General features: G+C 37.7%; 1 protein-coding gene across 2 annotated transcripts in view; it reads left to right on the top strand.

Annotated features, from left to right (window-relative positions):
• GSTCD (glutathione S-transferase C-terminal domain containing) overlaps positions 1-17,201 on the top strand; it is a 145,106-nt gene that overhangs the window by 4,446 nt on the left and 123,459 nt on the right. The window contains exons 2-3 of one of the 2 annotated variants that reach the window (XM_025290337.3): positions 8,067-8,507; positions 9,164-9,631. In XM_025290337.3, the coding sequence (XP_025146122.2) occupies positions 8,088-8,507; positions 9,164-9,631 (888 nt within the window). In that variant the 5' untranslated portion in view covers positions 8,067-8,087. The remainder of the gene's footprint in view (positions 1-8,066; positions 8,508-9,163; positions 9,632-17,201) is intronic. The other variant, XM_044946152.2, reaches the window with a different exon arrangement.

Below are 17,201 nucleotides of genomic sequence, written 5' to 3'. Positions count from 1 at the left end.
AGTTGGTTAATAGAGAAAATCTTTTCAACTCAACACAAAATCTCTTATTTTTATTGAGAAGTTTGGAAATATAAAGCGTAATTGAAGACTTGCCCATCAAACTTGGTGTTTTTTGACAGTATCAATGCATACAGAATTTGGGGATAAATTACAAGTAGATAACAATAGTATTTATTTAGAGGATTACTAATGTGATAGATGATGTTAGTTCTCACAACATCCTATATGGTAAATATTGTTGTTATTATTATCTCTTTTTATGAATGAGAAAACTAAGGCACAGAAAAAATTTATATTACTAGATACTAAGTATCAGAACCAAGATTTAAACCCAATCAGTCTTCACCAGAGTTTAGACTCTTATTCATTACTCAGTGTATGAATATTCTACTTGTTAAGTAAATATATAGAATCTCATTAGGTTCCTAATTCTCTTGCCTAAATATCAGTAGGCATAAAATGTTTATGCTATATTTACAAGTTTGAGTGGATTCTAGTTATACTTTTTCCGACTCAGCTCACGGTGGTGTGTTTCTTCATTTTAATTTATACCTAGTTTGCTCTTAAAATAGATTTATTTGGAAGAGAAAGAATGGTGTCAAGAAGAATGAAGCTTATGTTGTACCAAGACTAATGTTCTCAAAAATACTGTCTTTACAGGGATTAGTGATAATCATTTATGTACATTTATTCATTTATTCATTTGAACTAAAATTTGAGTACTGTTTACCATTGGAGATGTGCGGTAATAAGTGCTGTAAAGAAAAAGAAAGCAGGATAAGGGGCTAAGAAGTGTTAGGAGTGCTTTTTCAATTCAGGTAGTCAGGAGAGACTGCTCTGAGTTAATATTCCGAGACTACAGTGAAATAAAGGAGCGAGCCATGTGACTATCTTGAAGAAGAATATTCTAGGCAGAAGGAATCGCAAGCACCCAAATTCTCACGTGTGGGAGCACTGCTGGCATTGCACCAGAACAGCAAGGAGAACAGCTTGAGGGAAGTGAACAAGAGGGAGATCAGGTCAGAAAAGAAGGACAGCCAGGGTCACGTCAGACCCAGAGACCATGATAGGAAATTTGAATTTTATCAAGTGTGCTGGGGAGCCATTGAATGGTTGTGAGCAGAGACATGGTCTGATTTATGTTTTTACAGGGTCACCTTGACTCGAGTTGGAGAATTGACTGTTGTGTAGGAAACAGTTAATGGGCTTTTGCAGTAGTCCTCGAAAGAGCTAGTGATGACTTAGATTAAGGTGATATAACCTACCCTACCAATATCACCTTAATCTAAGTCATCACTAGCTCTTTCAAGGACTGCTGCAAAAGCCCATTAACTGTTTCCTACACAACAGTCAATTCTCCAGCTCGAGTCAAGGTGATCTATTCGGAGAAGGCAATGGCACCCCACTCCAGTACTCTTGTCTGGAAAATCCCATGGACGGAGGAGCCTGGTGGGCTGCAGTCCATGGGGTCGCTGAGGGTCGGACACGACTGAGCGACTTCACTTTCACTTTTCACTTTCCTGCATTGGAGAAGGAAATGGCAACCCACTCCAGTGTTCTTGCCTGGAGAATCCCAGGGATGGCGGAGCCTGGTGGGCTGCTGTCTATGGGGTCGCACAGAGTCGGACACGACTGAAGCGACTTAGCAGCAGCAGTAAGAAGTTAGTATTACCATGTGTTTCAAAGGCATAAAGAGTAAAGTAAGAGAAAAAAAGGAATTGAGTGACACTTCAGAATTATGGGCCCAAGTATCTGGGTAAATGGTGTTGCTATTTTATCAAGAAGGAGATTACTTGAGGAAAGAGGAACAGGTTTGGAAAAGTGTCCTAGTGAAGATGTCAAGTAGGCTACAGGAGTCTGAAGTTCAGGGGAAAGGTTGCAGCAGAGATGAATACCAGAGTCATCCGTGCTATTTAAACCTGGAGCTCTGTGAATCACCTTGGACAGTGCTCTCATAGTATAAGTTGTAGCTCATGGATCTTGGAATCAATTTAGTGAGCACTAACCAACATTAAAAACAAACAAACAAAAAACAACCCTGGGAAAAAAAGAAGAAAAGATAAACTGTTTGTTATATCTCCTATGGTAGGGTAGTTTTTTGTGACTCTTGTTTCAGTTTTATTTCGTGTATAATGACCTTCCTTATAACGTTTATTTCTTATTGTATGGCATGATCAAAAGTTTGAAAGCCAGTAATCAAAGGTGTGAGTTTAAGTTGAGAATAGGGCAAGGTGCTAAGCTACAGGTCACTAAGAGGTCTGAGGAGGATCCAGTAAAACTTAAGGAGGAATGATCAAAAAACTTAATCCAGTGCTGAGAATTGTCAGATACTCTGTCTTTAGCACGGAGGTTTTTATCAAGAGTGTACATGCTCAGTCACTCAGTGTCTCTGACTCTTTGCTACCCCATGGACTGTAGCCTGCCAGGCTCCACTGTCCATGACTCGTCCCAAGCAAGAATACTGAAGTAGGTTACCATTTCCTTCTCTAGGGGTTCTTCCAGACCCAGGGATGGAACCTGCATTTCCTGCGGCACCTGGACGGGCAAGTGGATCTTTACTTCTGAGCCACCTGAGAAATTCACAAAGAATAACATAGTTTCTGATGATTTTCACTGTGGTGAAATTCTGGCTGTGATAAAATTGCAATATGGTTCCACTTATGAAGTTCATAAAGTAGTGCTATTTATATTAGAAAAATACCTATTCCTTAATGTTTTCCCATAAGATCCCTTTATAGATTCAAATAATGCTTTTGGATTGAAGTACAGTTCTTATTCATGTAGTGGAGGTAAAATGTACTTTAAGGATTATGAGGGTTGAAGTAATGCATAAAATTCAGGTGCTTATTAAGCACATATTTGGTAGGCAATAAAATGTACATAATATTATTTAGAATTGCATTCTTTGTTCCTTTAACATTTATTAAGCTCTTATCAAATTCCAGCCACAGTAATAATTTCTTACTTCAAGAATACAGTCAATTGGTTAATATTTTTGTTGCAGTTATGTACTTTTGGACTTTATTATGTAATAAATAGGGCTTTCCAGGACATTAGTGGTAAAGAACACACCTGCCATTGCAAGAGACATAAGAGATGCAGGTTCGATCCCTGGGTTAGGAAAATCCCCTGGAGGAGGGTATGGCAGCCCACTCTAATATTCTTGCCTGGAGAATCCCATGAACAAGGGAACCTGGTGGGCTACAGTCCACAGGGTGGCAAAGAGTTGGAGATGACTGAAGCACCTGAGTATGCGCACACACATGGAATATGTAACTTCTCTATTTATCTGTTATGTGTAGTTGCCATAGATCCAGACTTGAATTTCGAGCACAGAAATTTTAAACCTTTTTTCTAGCTTCCAGAGAAATATGCTTATGTTCAATATTTATGGTGTTTTTTTCTTTCTTTATATACATATGCATTGAGTAAACTATTGATAATAAAATGCTTCAAATAAGAAAATCACTGTAAAACGCATTTCCCTTTTCATGTATGAAATGTTTCACTTTATCAGCACCCTGATACATTCACTGTGATAAATGAATAAAAATGTTAAATTCCTGAAATATTAAACCTATGACTACATTTGTTTAAAAATATCTTTGAAAATTGCCAATTAATGAAACCAAGGCTTAAATATTTACTTTTTACCTGTTTTTGTGCTTCCCAGGTGACTCAGTGGTAAAGATTCCTCCTGTCAATGCAGGAGGCCTGGGTTCAGTCCCTGGGTTGGGACGATCCCCTGGAGAAGGGAATGGCAACCCACTCCAGTATTCTGCCTGGGAAATTTTGTGGACAGAGGAGCACAACGGGCTACTGTCCATGCATTTGCAAAAGAGTTGGACATGACGTAGTGACTAAGCAACAACCTGTTTTTATTCCCTCTGCAACATTCCCAAGCAAGGGAGGACATGCACACTCCCTCAGCTCTGTTCAGGCATCTCAAGCCTGTGATTTTATCTTCCGCTTTCTCGCTCCCTCTAAGTGCAGTGTGACACTGTCAAAGCTGAGAAAGAGCAGATGCCAGCACTTCCGTGCTGGGCAGAAATGTAATCTGGAGTAACAAGATCTGTACCCCAGCTCCATGCCTTGGAGACCCCAAGGATGATTCTACAGTACCTACCTTTTAAAAGCTCATGACATAAAACTGATAAGATGAGGAATTCTCTAGGTAGAAATGAAGAAGAAAATAGGTTTCTTTTACTGTATTTGCAAACTTTAAACAAAAAATGTGTTCTACTTTCTTGAAAAATTGGACATGGTACATGCCAAAAACAGATGTCAAAATTTTACAGGTTTGCTAATACTTATTTTAGAAATTATAGTAAAATTTAATGTGGAGAAATTGCCCAGGAAGAGTGATTGGTTTTTTAAACCCCAAGATCATTAAGTAATATTTTTAGTCGTCAAGGGAGAAAAAAATACCAATATTTATATTTTAAAAAGTTAATTATGTTGAGTCAACAGTACTTTGCATTTTCTCTTAGGCATCTCATTAATTATTATTTATCTCCAGGAACAGATTATTGCTATTCTTTTTTGTTGACATTTAGCATTTATTAAGTGCTCACAGCAAAAAAAAAGTTTATGAAATGTGTAAAAGTTAATTCTCATGGGACTTATGTGCCTCAGTTCAGTTCAGTTGCTCAGTCATGTGCAACTCTTTGCAACCCCACGGACTGCAACACACTAGGCCTCCCTGTCCATCACCAACTCCCGGAGTTTACCCAAACTCATGTCCATTGAGTCGGTGATGCCATCCAACCATCTCATCCTCTGTCGTCCGCTTCTCCTCCCGTCTTCACTCTTTCCCAGCATCAGGGTCTTTTCAAATGACTCAGCTCTTCAAATCAGGTGGCCAAGTATTGGAGTTTGAGCTTTAACATCAGTCCTTCCAATGAACACCCAGGACTGATCTCCTTTAGGATGGACTGGTTGGATCTCCTTGCAGTCCAAAGGACTCTCAAGAGTCTTCTCCAACCCCACAGTTCAAAAGCACCAATCCTTCAGTGCTCAACTTTCTTTATAATCCAACTTTCACATCCGTATATGACTACTGGAAAAATCATAGCCTTGACTAGACGGACCTTTGTTGACAAAGTAATGTCTCTGCTTTTTAATATGCTGTCTAGGTTGGTCATCCCACTCCAGTACTCAACCCACTCCAGTGTTCTTGCCTGGAGAATCCCAGGGACGGGGGAGCCTGGTGGGCTTCTGTCTATGGGGTCACACAGAGTTGGGCACTACTGAAGCGACTTAGCAGCAGCAGCAGCAGGTTGGTCATAACTTTCCTTCCAAGAAGTAAGCGTCTTTTAATTTCATGGCTGCAGTCACCATCTGCAGTGATTTTGGAGACCAAAAAAGTTAAGTCAGCCACTGTTTCCATTATTTCCCCATCTACTTGCCATGAAGTGATGGAACCGGATACCATGATCTTAGTTTTCTGAATGTTGAGCTTTAAGCCAACTTTTTCATTCTCCTCTTTCACTTTCATCAAGAGGCTCTATAGTTCTTCTTCACTTTCTGCCATAAGGGTGCTGTCATCTGCATATCTGAGGTTATTGATATTTCTCCCAGCAATCTTGATTCCAGCTTATGCTTCCTCCAGCCCAGCGTTTCTCATGATGTACTCTGCATAGAAGTTAAATAAGCAGGGTGACAATATACAGCCTTGACGTACTCCTTTTCCTATTTGGAACCAGTCTGTTGTTCCATGTCCAGTTCTAACTGTTGCTTCCTGACCTGCATATAGGTTTCTCAAAAGGCAGGTCAGGTGATCTGGTATTCCCATCTCTTTCAGAATTTTCCACGGTTCATTGTGAGCCATACAGTCAGAGGCTTTGGCAAAGTCAATAAAGCAGAAATAGATGTTTTTCTGGAACTCTCTTGCTTTTTCCATGATCCAACGGATGTTGGCAATTTGATCTCTGGTTCCTCTGCCTTTTCTAAAACCAGGTTGAACATCTGGAAGTTCACGGCCTCAGGAAGTGGCAATATATATGTACTCTAATTTTTTAATATTAACATTTCAGCATATCCTGAATCAAAAGCTGTAAAATAGCATGATGTTGTTTTTAGTCTTCCGTTTTGTGTGTCTTTTTTAAGTGTTAACAGGACTGGTTTCTGCTAATTCCATGAGGAAATTGATTATGTTTTCTTTCAAATCTGCTCCTTAGGAAGGCACTTAGGGATCTTCTTTATAGTATGGCTGAGTCCCTTCACTGTTCACCTGAAACTTTTTGTCACAACTTTGTTGATCAGCTATACCTCAAAACAAAATAAAAAGTTAAAAAAAATTTTTTAAAAGGAAGGTTGGACATGACAAATTGACATATATGCACAATAAAACTGTTATTTGCTATTTAAAAAAAGTAATCTTCTTTATAGTGTCAACAAAAGGAGTTAAGAAGATTGGTAAATTAATCAGCAAAATATATAGAGGGGCAAACTATATCTATATAGTTTAGGTATAGAAATAGCAACCCACTATCTCCAAAGAGACTGTTAATTTTCTACAAAAGGTTGGTTTCTTTTGCCTGTGAGCTTTAACAAATGCCCTTTAATACTTTGTTTTAAAATCAGCTCTAGATGAAAAGAAAAGAAAAAAATCCAAAAGGTAATTAAGTTAGCTCAGGAAGAAAATAGTTTCCTTCGGCTAAAAAGCTGTTGCTTTTAAATTACATGAAATAATTTTCTCCTAGATAATCTTAAGTAACAAGCCATGGTGCAGGTCTGTTACGTTTTAATAAAAGAAATATAAACACTAGGGATTGTTTGCATTACCAAGAAGTTTTCCAAGACATTAATGTTACTGTGTATATCTTTACTAACTATATCTTTGTTATAATGAATTATTAGCTCTTTAATAAAGTTGAGGACCAAGATTAACGAGTACTTGATTGTTTTGCTTTTAATTAAAAAAAAAAAACGAAGGAACTTACAATGTAAAGAAAATTTAGTTGATTTTAATACCCTAAAATTTGGGGTACACTAATATTTGAAATATATTTAAAGAGTTGCATGTATACTTTTTAAAGGCTTTTAAAATAATTTTTTTAATTTAAAATATTTTTTCTTTAATATACCAGTTAGTATGTGGCTAATGCTTTTAAAGGGTGCCATCTAGTGTCAGTTTGGGAATTTTGATTTATGGGTTTGAACATGGGGAATTTTAGACCCAGGAATTGTAGAAATCAAGCCAAAAGTCATAATTGAGCAAAGTCTTAAGGATTATGACTTGAAAACACCCATCAATAATTTGACCACAAGATTGTGTATGTTTGCATCTTTAAAATAATGAACATGTCTATTCATCTATGCATTCACTCAGTGCTTTTTGTTTATACATATATATATGTATAAAATATCAGACCTTGTTTTAGATATTACAGTGAATAAAATGACATTTATAGTCTCATGGAACATGCTGTTGGAGGAAGACAAGAATAGATATAGAGTATGTTGCAGTAGTGATAAAAGCTAGGTATTCTTGATTATTTCTTGTGTCCTATTCTGTTCATCTTTTATTCTCACCTGTAGTGAGACCAACAAGTACTTGACTGGGAGGGCTATACTGCAAAGCACCTGAGATATGCTCATTTTAAAGGAGCTGTGTTTAAAATCCCCTTGCGTGCATGCGTGCTAGGTCACTTCAGTCGTGTTCAACTCTGTGCAACCCCAGGGACTCTAACCCACCAGGCTCCTCTGTCCATGGGATTTCCCAGACAAGAATATTGGAGTGGGTTGCCATTTCATCCCCCAGAGGATCTTCCCAACCCAGGGAGTGAACACGTAACTTTTACATCTCCTGCATTGTCAGGTGGGTTCTTTACCACTAGCAGCACTTGGGAAGTCCTAAAATCCTCTTAAGACTAGTTAATTGCACAGTGTGGGCCTCATTCTTTTGGAAGCCATTTATTCATGCCAAGAACAGATTTTTGTAGAATCATATCTATCACAAATCCTTGCTGATTTCTAGAAAAAGTTATAAAGTGTTCATCTTTTATTTTAGCTTTGCAATTACTATATCCTAAGACCTAAAACCACTTCAATTTATGCTTCAGGTAACCCAATGAAAGAAGAAAATGAAAGGCATTAAGAAAAGCCTTACAGAAGAATATCTGTACTTGGACTTTTCTCACCAAAAAGAAGGGTGCATCTTTCCTCTTCATACATCTGTAACTTTATTTTTGTTATCATACTGTGACTGCACAGTCTTTAAAGTTTTCTTAGTCCTCCCTGGAGAAAGCACAGGTGTTTCACTACTTAAAAATGTACCATCTGAGAGTGTTGAAATACAGATTATTTCAAGGCAAGAGCTTCCACCAATAGTCCAGAGTTGCTGTTTACCTGCAGTAGTAGAAAGACCAGACAATTTCTGTAGAGCAGGACTTGCTGTCGTTCTGAGACACATAATCCAGAAGTCATATGAAGCAGACCCCTCAAAGAAGGAAATTTTGGAACTTCTGGGTTTTAAGAAGACTTGCTTGAAAGCTTGTGCTGAAGTAAGTAGAATGCCTCTTTTCTGTTATTTAAAGCCATAAGTAATCATTGCAGGCAGATTCTTTGTCTTCTGAACCACAGGGGAAGCCCATAAGTGGTAACACATTCACTTGAATATTCATTTAACTCTGTTGGAAAATAAAGTTTAATTTACTGAAAAAAAAAACTTCAGTAACCAATAAAAGAGTTAAAGTAGCCTTTCATGTGTACCAGTATTTCAGTGCAGTATTAGAAAATAAGAAGTAAAGCTTTAATTTATGAGATTTAGAGACATTATTTTTAGGAAAAGTTTTTTTTTAACCTTTTAATTATGTTGAGGATTAAAGGAGCTCAAGTAGCAATGTTTCAGAAACCCAGCTTTTTTAGGGAGAGTATACTGTAGAGGCTTTGGGACGTGAGGGTTTACTCAGTAAGAGGATATAAGAGAATAGCATATATTTCCAGATACAGGAGTGCTAAACCTACATTGTTGAATGTTATCACTTCTGAAGCGCTGTGATAATGTCTCTTGGTAGAGCATAAAGTCTAGCCCAGGAATGGTTTAGCTCAAGACTTAAATTCTCTAAACCAGTCTTGTTTTCCAGTATGAAGTTATTTTTCTTCAAGTTCGGTTGAAAGTAAAGAATCGTTTCATTTCTTGTTTTGTTTTGTTTTGTAGGTTAGTCAATGGACCAGGCTATGTGAACTTACCGTCCCTTTAGCTGTTGAGAATTTTCTCAAAGAATCTTTTGATCAATCTCCGACCATTCCTGCTGCAATACAAGAGCTTGAGAAAAAGCTTAGTGAACCCGTTAGAGTGCATAATGATGACAAACTCCGGCGGCAGAAGCTAAAGCAACAGAAGGCTGCTGGGGTTGGACCTTCCCTTGCTAAGGAAAAAACGAAGAGCAAGGGTCATAGGCAGGAAACATCTGAAGAGGGGGACTCTTCATCTGCAAGCCTGGAACTGAACGTGGCATTCTCAAAGTTCACAATACACAAGGAACCCGCTTCTGCCAACAGAGAGCCTTCTCACGTCAGAAAAGCAAAAGCCTCTGACCTGCCACCTCTGGATCACGTGTTTGCAGAAGGCCTGTACTTCACGTTGGCAGATATTGTGCTCTTGCCCTGTATCCACCATTTTTTGGTAAGGTTTATTGGGAGTCGATACACTGTTATAGGTTTCAGTCTATAAAGCTTCCCAGGTTTGAATTCCTATTCCATTTCTTATTATGCTTCTGGGTGAGTTATTAATATCTGTCTGCATTTCCTTATCTGTAAAACAGTGATGATAGTAGTGCCCATCTATTTGGATCAGTGTGAGGAACAAATGACAATTTGTGCAAAGTAGGAGCAACGCTTAGACATAGTTGCTGTCAATAAATGTTAGTAATTAGTATGACTTTTAGTTTTGAGTTGCTAAAATATTAGCATTTGTTATGATTATTAGGGACTTCCCTGGTGGCTCAGCTGGTCAAGAATCCGCCTGCAGTGCAGGAGACCCCAGTTCCATTACTGGTTGGAGAAGATCCCCTGGAGAAGGGATAGGCTACCCATTCCAGTGTTCTTGGATTTCCCTGGTGGCTCAGACGGTAGGGAATCCACCTGCAATGCAGGAGACTTGGGTTGGATCTCTGGGTCGGGAAGATCCCCTGGAGAAGGGAATGGCAACCCACTCCAGTATTCCTGCCTGGAGAACCCCATGGACAGAGGAGCCTGGTGGGCTACAGTCCATAGGGTCAAAAAGAGTCGGATACAACTGAACAATTAAGCACAGCACACAGTACATGGTTATGAAGCTTAAATTCTCTTGTGATTACCTTCTAATACTAGAGGTTCCAGTATTAAAATACTGAAGTCTCTGGTCAACTATATTTTGTAATTAAGTAGTCACTTCAAATGGCTTTCTTCCCAGGTGGCTCAGTGATAAAGAATTCCTTGCAATGCCAGAGATGTGGGTTTGATTCCTGGGTCAGGAAGATGCCCTGGAGAAGGAAATGGCAACCCACTCCAGTATTCTCACCTGGGACATCTCATGGACTGAAGAGCCTGGCGGGCTACAGTTCATGGGGTCGCAGAGTCGGACATGACTTAGCAACTAAACAAGTCACTTCAAATTCCTTACCACTAGTGCCACCTGGAAAATCACTAATTTCATTATGTCAGACGTTATTAAATCAGAAATATTTTACCCACATCTCTCTGTTATGTAACAACGGTCAGTCCTATTCAGTGCTGTGGAAGTTTATAAATGGAAACTTTCCATTTTTAGTTCAGGTGTGTGTGTATGTGTGTGTGTGTGTATATATATATGCATGCTAAGTCGCTTCAGTTGTGTCCGACCGTTGGCAACCCCATGGATTGTAGCCCACCTGGTTCCTCTGTCCTTGGGATTCTCCAGGCAAGAATGCTGCAGTGGGTTGCCATGCCCTCCTCCAGGGAATCTCCCAAACCAGGGATTGAACCTACGTCTCTTAAGTCTTCTGCATAGGCAGGCAGGTTCTTTACCACTAACTCGGATATTTTTTTTTTCCTCCCCTGTCTGTGGGAGGGACAAAGGACAAGGTACAAACAGTATCAAGTGCACCTGGAAAGCTAGAGCTTTTTGTAGTTTTCCTATTGGTTTTCCAGAACTGCATTTTTCCCACTTTGAAGCATTTCACACTTTCCTTTACTAAGAAATCAGATAATCAGATTTTATTTATTATATATTACCAATACTTCAGGTGTGTTTACTGACAATTGAGAAAATATTTCTAATGAACATCTATGTATTTGAACATCTATGTATTTGGAGACCAGAGCTTCACTAATAAGTTAGGTGGCATCAATCAATTGGTGTTTTCTTGAAGAACATTTCTCTTTTCTTTAAAATGGGAGCAAAACAAGATTAGAAACCAAAATAACTTCAGAATTAAAGGATGTGAAAACAAGAGATTTAGGAATTGTTTGGATGTTGATTAGTATTGTAAATGTCACGTGTATTCCTTCTGTCCTTGGAGCTGGAGCTGGATGGGGAGACAAACATAGTGTTTTTTTTTCCCTAGTCAAATCATTTCTAAATTCTTTTGTCACCATTATTACCAACTTTAGTCATTAAAGCAGTCATTTGGTACATATTATAAAATACTGTTGATATTCATGGCTTCTTCATCTTCTTGGATAACTCTTTGTTTCTAATTTCTTAAAAATTGACTCTTAAGTGGCACAACCATTAATTCATTCATTTGAGAAATTTACTTGAAAGCCTACTGTGTATGTCATGCTCTGTTGCATATGCTAGGAATACAGTGATGAACAAGAGAGAAAGAGTCCCAGCCCTTATGGAGTTAATATTCTAGTAGAAATAGAAGAATAGGAAAGATAGAAATGAACACATAGACAAATAAATAATATACATTTAAATAATGGTGAGTACTACAAAGGAAATAAAACAAGCTGATAGAGAAGACTTGAGTATTTGCTTTCAAATGTAGCAAGACATAAAAAATTGGATTCACCTGCATCAAGATGATTTTTAGATCATTATCCAGACGTCCATCTTTTACATTTCAGTTCAGTTCAGTTCAGTCGCTTAGTCGTGTCCGACTCTTTGGACCCCATGAATCGCAGCACGCCAGGCCTCCCTGTCCATCACCAACTCCTGGAGTTCACTCAGACTCACGTCCATCGAGTCATTGATGCCATCCAGCCATTTGATTTTAGCTTAATTTAATACTGTTTACCTGATTAGGATCAACTGAGGTGAAGGTATTTTGAGAGGATTTTTTTCCCCCTTCAATCAGGTTGGACATCAGCCTGACCACTGCTGTGTAAATCTACCTAATACAACTAAGGAACTCTGTCTCAGTTTAAAATAGTGGAAAACTTGTACACTCAGCCTTTTCTATTACATGTATTCTGTGATTAAATTCTTCTCTTTTGACATTTATATGTAAACTAATTCTCTAAATATTTTCCTTTGTTTGTTTGTCTTTTTCCTGGATCATCACATTTTCTTTCAGGAATTAATCTTTCTTTGCCAAAGCTTTGATGTTATTTTTGTTATATTTATTTTCCTCTTATAAGTCATCTTGGGTTATGAAGCAGCCGTTTTAGTTCAGATGGTGGTGATGATGCCAAGCCTTTATACTTATAGTAACTCACATCGAGGTGATGAAGTAGCAGTCCAAATGATCAGAATCAGGATCAAGTTCAAGATCAGGAATGAAGGTCAAGTTACTAGGTTTGGATCAGAATCAGAGAACTGCATCTAGGGCCAAAATATTTAGCCATAGAAATGAGATCAAGAATACAAAAGAGCAGTCAATTTTGCTGATTCAAGGTTTGGTATAACAGAGGTCAAAATTAGAAGAGTTAGGGAAAATACCCAGTTTTGCTAAACAAAATGATGGCTTTCTGGTAGCTCAGACAGTAAGGAATCTGCCTGCAATGCAGGAGACTGGGATTTGATCCCTGGGTTGAGAAGATTCCCTGGAGAAGAGAATGGCAACCCACTCCAGTATTCTTGCCTGGAAAATTCCATGGACAGAGGAATCTGGTGGGCTACAACCCATGGGACAGCAAAGAGTTGGACACAACTGAGCAAGCAAGCAAGGGAAAATACCCAATTTTGCTAAACAGAATAAAGCCAAATATGCAAAACAATAGCTAGGAGAGGCTGCAGTGTTAACATCTAAACCTCAGCTCCAAGCTCCTTTTCCTCTTCATAGGATATTAGCTGGCAAAGGTAACCCCTGATAGCCCAATACTGCTTCCTGGAAGGTGCTTGATAAAATCCTCTCATCTGGAAAGTTTCAGGAATGGATTTAAAAAGAATAAATTAAAATGCATACTCCTTATGATTCCCACTTCCCTTTGATTTAATTGTTAGAATCTTCTAGTATACAGAAGAGCAAGCAGATGGGAAAATTGACAATGAATAGCCGTACTAAGGTAAAATCTTGCTGATACCAGATAATCTTCAGATACCAGAAAATTTTATAGTTACTTTTAAGTTACTATTGCTAAACAGGGACACTTTGATCAAACTGTTTAAAAGATTGTTCTACTCCTGGAATGTAAACAAATTGCCACTTTATGAAATATTTTTGTAACCTGCATATGTATGATTTAACATACTACATTTTAACTTCTAATGCTTTGAAATTAGCTTTTAGAAGTATGACATTTGTTACAAAAGTAAAACCATTGTATAAATTGATTTTTCAGCAAAAATGCCTATGTTAAATACCTCTTTCATTGTTCTCATTGGCATAAAATTAAGAATAAAATGGGAATCTGGCTATTGGCTGACATATTGCAAAAATCATGAATGCTCTGGTTAATTTATATTTTCTATATCCTATCCTATGTCTTAGGTCCTTAAGAATTTTCAGTTTTAACTCACCAGTTCTAGACTGTTAGAAAAACACTAAACTGGGATTTTATTTCCACTTAGTTTACTATTTTTTACACTGCTTACTCTGCTCACCTAAACATTTGTTAGTTATGACATGCTTTTGAAAGAGTAGATGTGACTAAGGAAATTACAACATACTCTAATAAGTTATGGAAAGCAACACAGAGATCTTTTGGATAGGTATAATATCTTCTCTTTTTATTCACACAAGTTTTTTCTGCCCCTAATTGTAATTAACTGCAAAGCCACTCCTGGTGGCTTAGATGGTAAAGAGTCTGCCTGCAATATAGGAGACCCAGGTTCAATCCCTGGGTTGGGAAGATTCCCTGGAGAAGGGAATGGCTACCCATTCCAGTATTCTTGCCTGGAGAATTCCATGGACAGAGGAGCTTGGTGGGCTACAGTCCATGGGTTTGCAGAAGTTGGATACGACTGAGCAACTAACTCTTTCATAAAGCCACTAGGATTTCATTTTGTGGTCTTCATAGCAGTTTTTTTTTTTTTTTTAACCATTATTTAAAAAATAAATTCTCTAGTTTTCTTGTCCTTAAGTAACTTGATTAAAATTTATAATGATTTTGATCTTATCAGCCAGGTAACATTTTTAAAAAATCATTTCTTAGGGACAAATTTAATTCTTGTTTCACACATTTTTCATTAGCTTCTTCCTTAAATACATTTTCTCAAGTGTAATTAACAAATGTGGTGCAGTACCTCCTGAGCTGTCTGGATAATAGCAGAGCAGCCTGGCATGTTGATTAACTGGAATGACCTGTCATGTAGAGTAAGTCCTCAGTTTTTTTAAACATGAATTATTGGTGCTTAATTACAATTTATTTCAAAAAGAAGGAAAGATGTCATATGCATCTAACAAATAAGAATAAATCACTACCAAGGGAAGTAAAGGAAAGTGAGGAAATGAGAACATTTCTTATTTGATTAATTTATCATAGCTTAAAGCTCAATTCCCTTAGGTCATAATCTGTTTTCAGGCAGCTAAGTATTTTGTTGAGAGAAAGTTTTTTACTCCCAGAGTACCATTTAGACAGTATTTTTCAAACTTTTTTACTCTTCATAGTAAATGATGCATTTTACAAGATGATTGAGCATACACGTATACATCTTTACATTATACATATAAATACAAAATAATCTGCCTTACTACATGCTGTTTACCCTGATATTTTCTATTTTATTTCATTTTTTTAAAAAAAACCAGCTATATTGATTTTATTTTTAATATAAATTTATTTATTTTAATTGGAGGCTAATTACTTTACAGTATTGGTTTTGCCATACATCAACATGAATCCACCACAGATGTACATATGTTCCCCATCCTGAACCCCCTTCCCACCTCCCTCCCCATACCATCCCTCTGGGTTGTCCTAGTGCACCAGCCCCGAGCAACCTGTATCAAGCATCGAACCTGGACTGGCAATTCGTTTCATATATGATATTATACATGTTTCAATGCCATTCTCCCAAATCATCCCACCCTCTCTCTCTCCCACAGAGTCCAAAAGACTGTTCTCTATACATCTGTGTCTCTTTTGCTGTCTTGCACACTGGGTTATCGTTACCATCTTTCTAAATTCCATATATATGCATTAGTATACTGTATTGGTGTTTTTCTTTCTGGCTTACTTCACTCTGTATAATAGGCTCCAGTTTCATCCACCTCATTAGAACTGATTCAAATGTATTCTTTTTAATGGCTGAGGCCTGGCGTGCTGCGGTTCATGGGGTCGCAAAGAGTTGGACACGACTGAGCGACTGATCTGATCTGATCTGAATACTCCATTGTGTATATGTACCACAGCTTTCTTATCCATTCGTCTGCTGATGGGCATCTAGGTTGCTTCCATGTCCTGGCTATTATAAACAGTGCTGTGATGAACATTGGGGTACATGTGTCTCTTTCAATTCTGGTTTCCTCGGTGTGTATGCCCAGCAGTGGGATTGCTAGGTCATAAGGCAGTTCTATTTCCAGTTTTTGAAGGAATCTCCACACTGTTCTCCATAGTGGCTATACTAGTTTGCATTCCCACCAATAGTGTAACAGGGTTCCCTTTTCTCCACACCTCTCCAGCATTTATTGCTTGTAGACTTTTGGATTGCAGCCATTCTGACTGGCATGAAATGGTACCTCATAGTGGTTTTGATTTGCATTTCTCTGATAATGAGTGATGTTGAGCATCTTTTCATGTGTTTGTTAGCCATCTGTACGTCTTCTTTGGAGAAATGTCTATTTAATTCTTTGGCCCATTTTTTTATTGGGGCATTTATTTTTCTGAAATTGAGCTGTAGGAGTTGCTTGTATATTTTTGAGATTAGTTGTTTGTCAGTTGCTTCATTTGCTACTATTTTCTCCCATTCCGTAGGCCATCTTTTCACCTTGCTTATAGTTTCCTTTGTTGTGCAAAAGCTTTTAAGTTTAATTAGGTCCCATTTGTTTATTTTTGCTTTTATTTCCAATATTCTGGGAAGTGGGTCATAGAGGATCCTGCTGTGATTTATGTTGGAGAGTGTTTTGCCTATGTTCTCCTCTAGGAGTTTTATAGTTTCTGGTCTTACATTTAGATCTTTAATCCATTCTGAGTTTATTTTTGTGTATGGTGTTAGAAAGTGTTCTAGTTTCATTCTTTTACAAGTGGTTGACCAGTTTTCCCAGCACTACTTGTTAAAGAGATTGTCTTTAATCCATTGTATATTCTTGCCTGCTTTGTCAAAGATAAGGTGTCAATAGGTGCATGGGTTTATCTCTGGGCTTTCTATTTTGTTCCATTGATCTATATTTCTGTCTTTGTGCCAGTACCATACTGTCTTGATGACTGTGGCTTTGTAGTAGAGCCTGAAGTCAGGCAGGTTGATTCCTCCAGTTCCATTCTTCTTTCTCAAGATTGCTTTGGCTATTTGAGGTTTTTTGTATTTCCATACAAATTGTGAAATTATTTGTTCTAGCTCTGTGAAAAATACTGTTGATAGCTTGATAGGGATTGCATTGAATCCGTAGATTGCTTTGGGTAGTATACTCATTTTCACTATATTGATTCTTCTGATCCATAAACATGGTATATTTCTCCATCTATTAGTATCATCTTTGATTTCTTTCACCAGTGTTTTGTAGTTTTCTATATATAGGTCTTTAGTTTCTTTAGGTAGATATATTCCTAAGTATTTTATTCTTTCCGTTGCAATGGTGAATGGAATTGTTTCCTTAATTTCTCTCTCTATTTTCTCATTATTAGTGTATAGGACTGCAAGGGATTTCTGTGTGTTGATTTTATATCCTGCAACTTTACTATATTCATTG

This window comes from Bubalus bubalis, chromosome 7 (genome assembly GCF_019923935.1).
Source record: "Bubalus bubalis isolate 160015118507 breed Murrah chromosome 7, NDDB_SH_1, whole genome shotgun sequence".
NCBI classification, from domain to species: Eukaryota; Metazoa; Chordata; class Mammalia; order Artiodactyla; family Bovidae; genus Bubalus; species Bubalus bubalis.
Note: the sequence above shows the minus strand (reverse complement) of the source record. Positions and strands in the feature narration are given on the sequence as shown.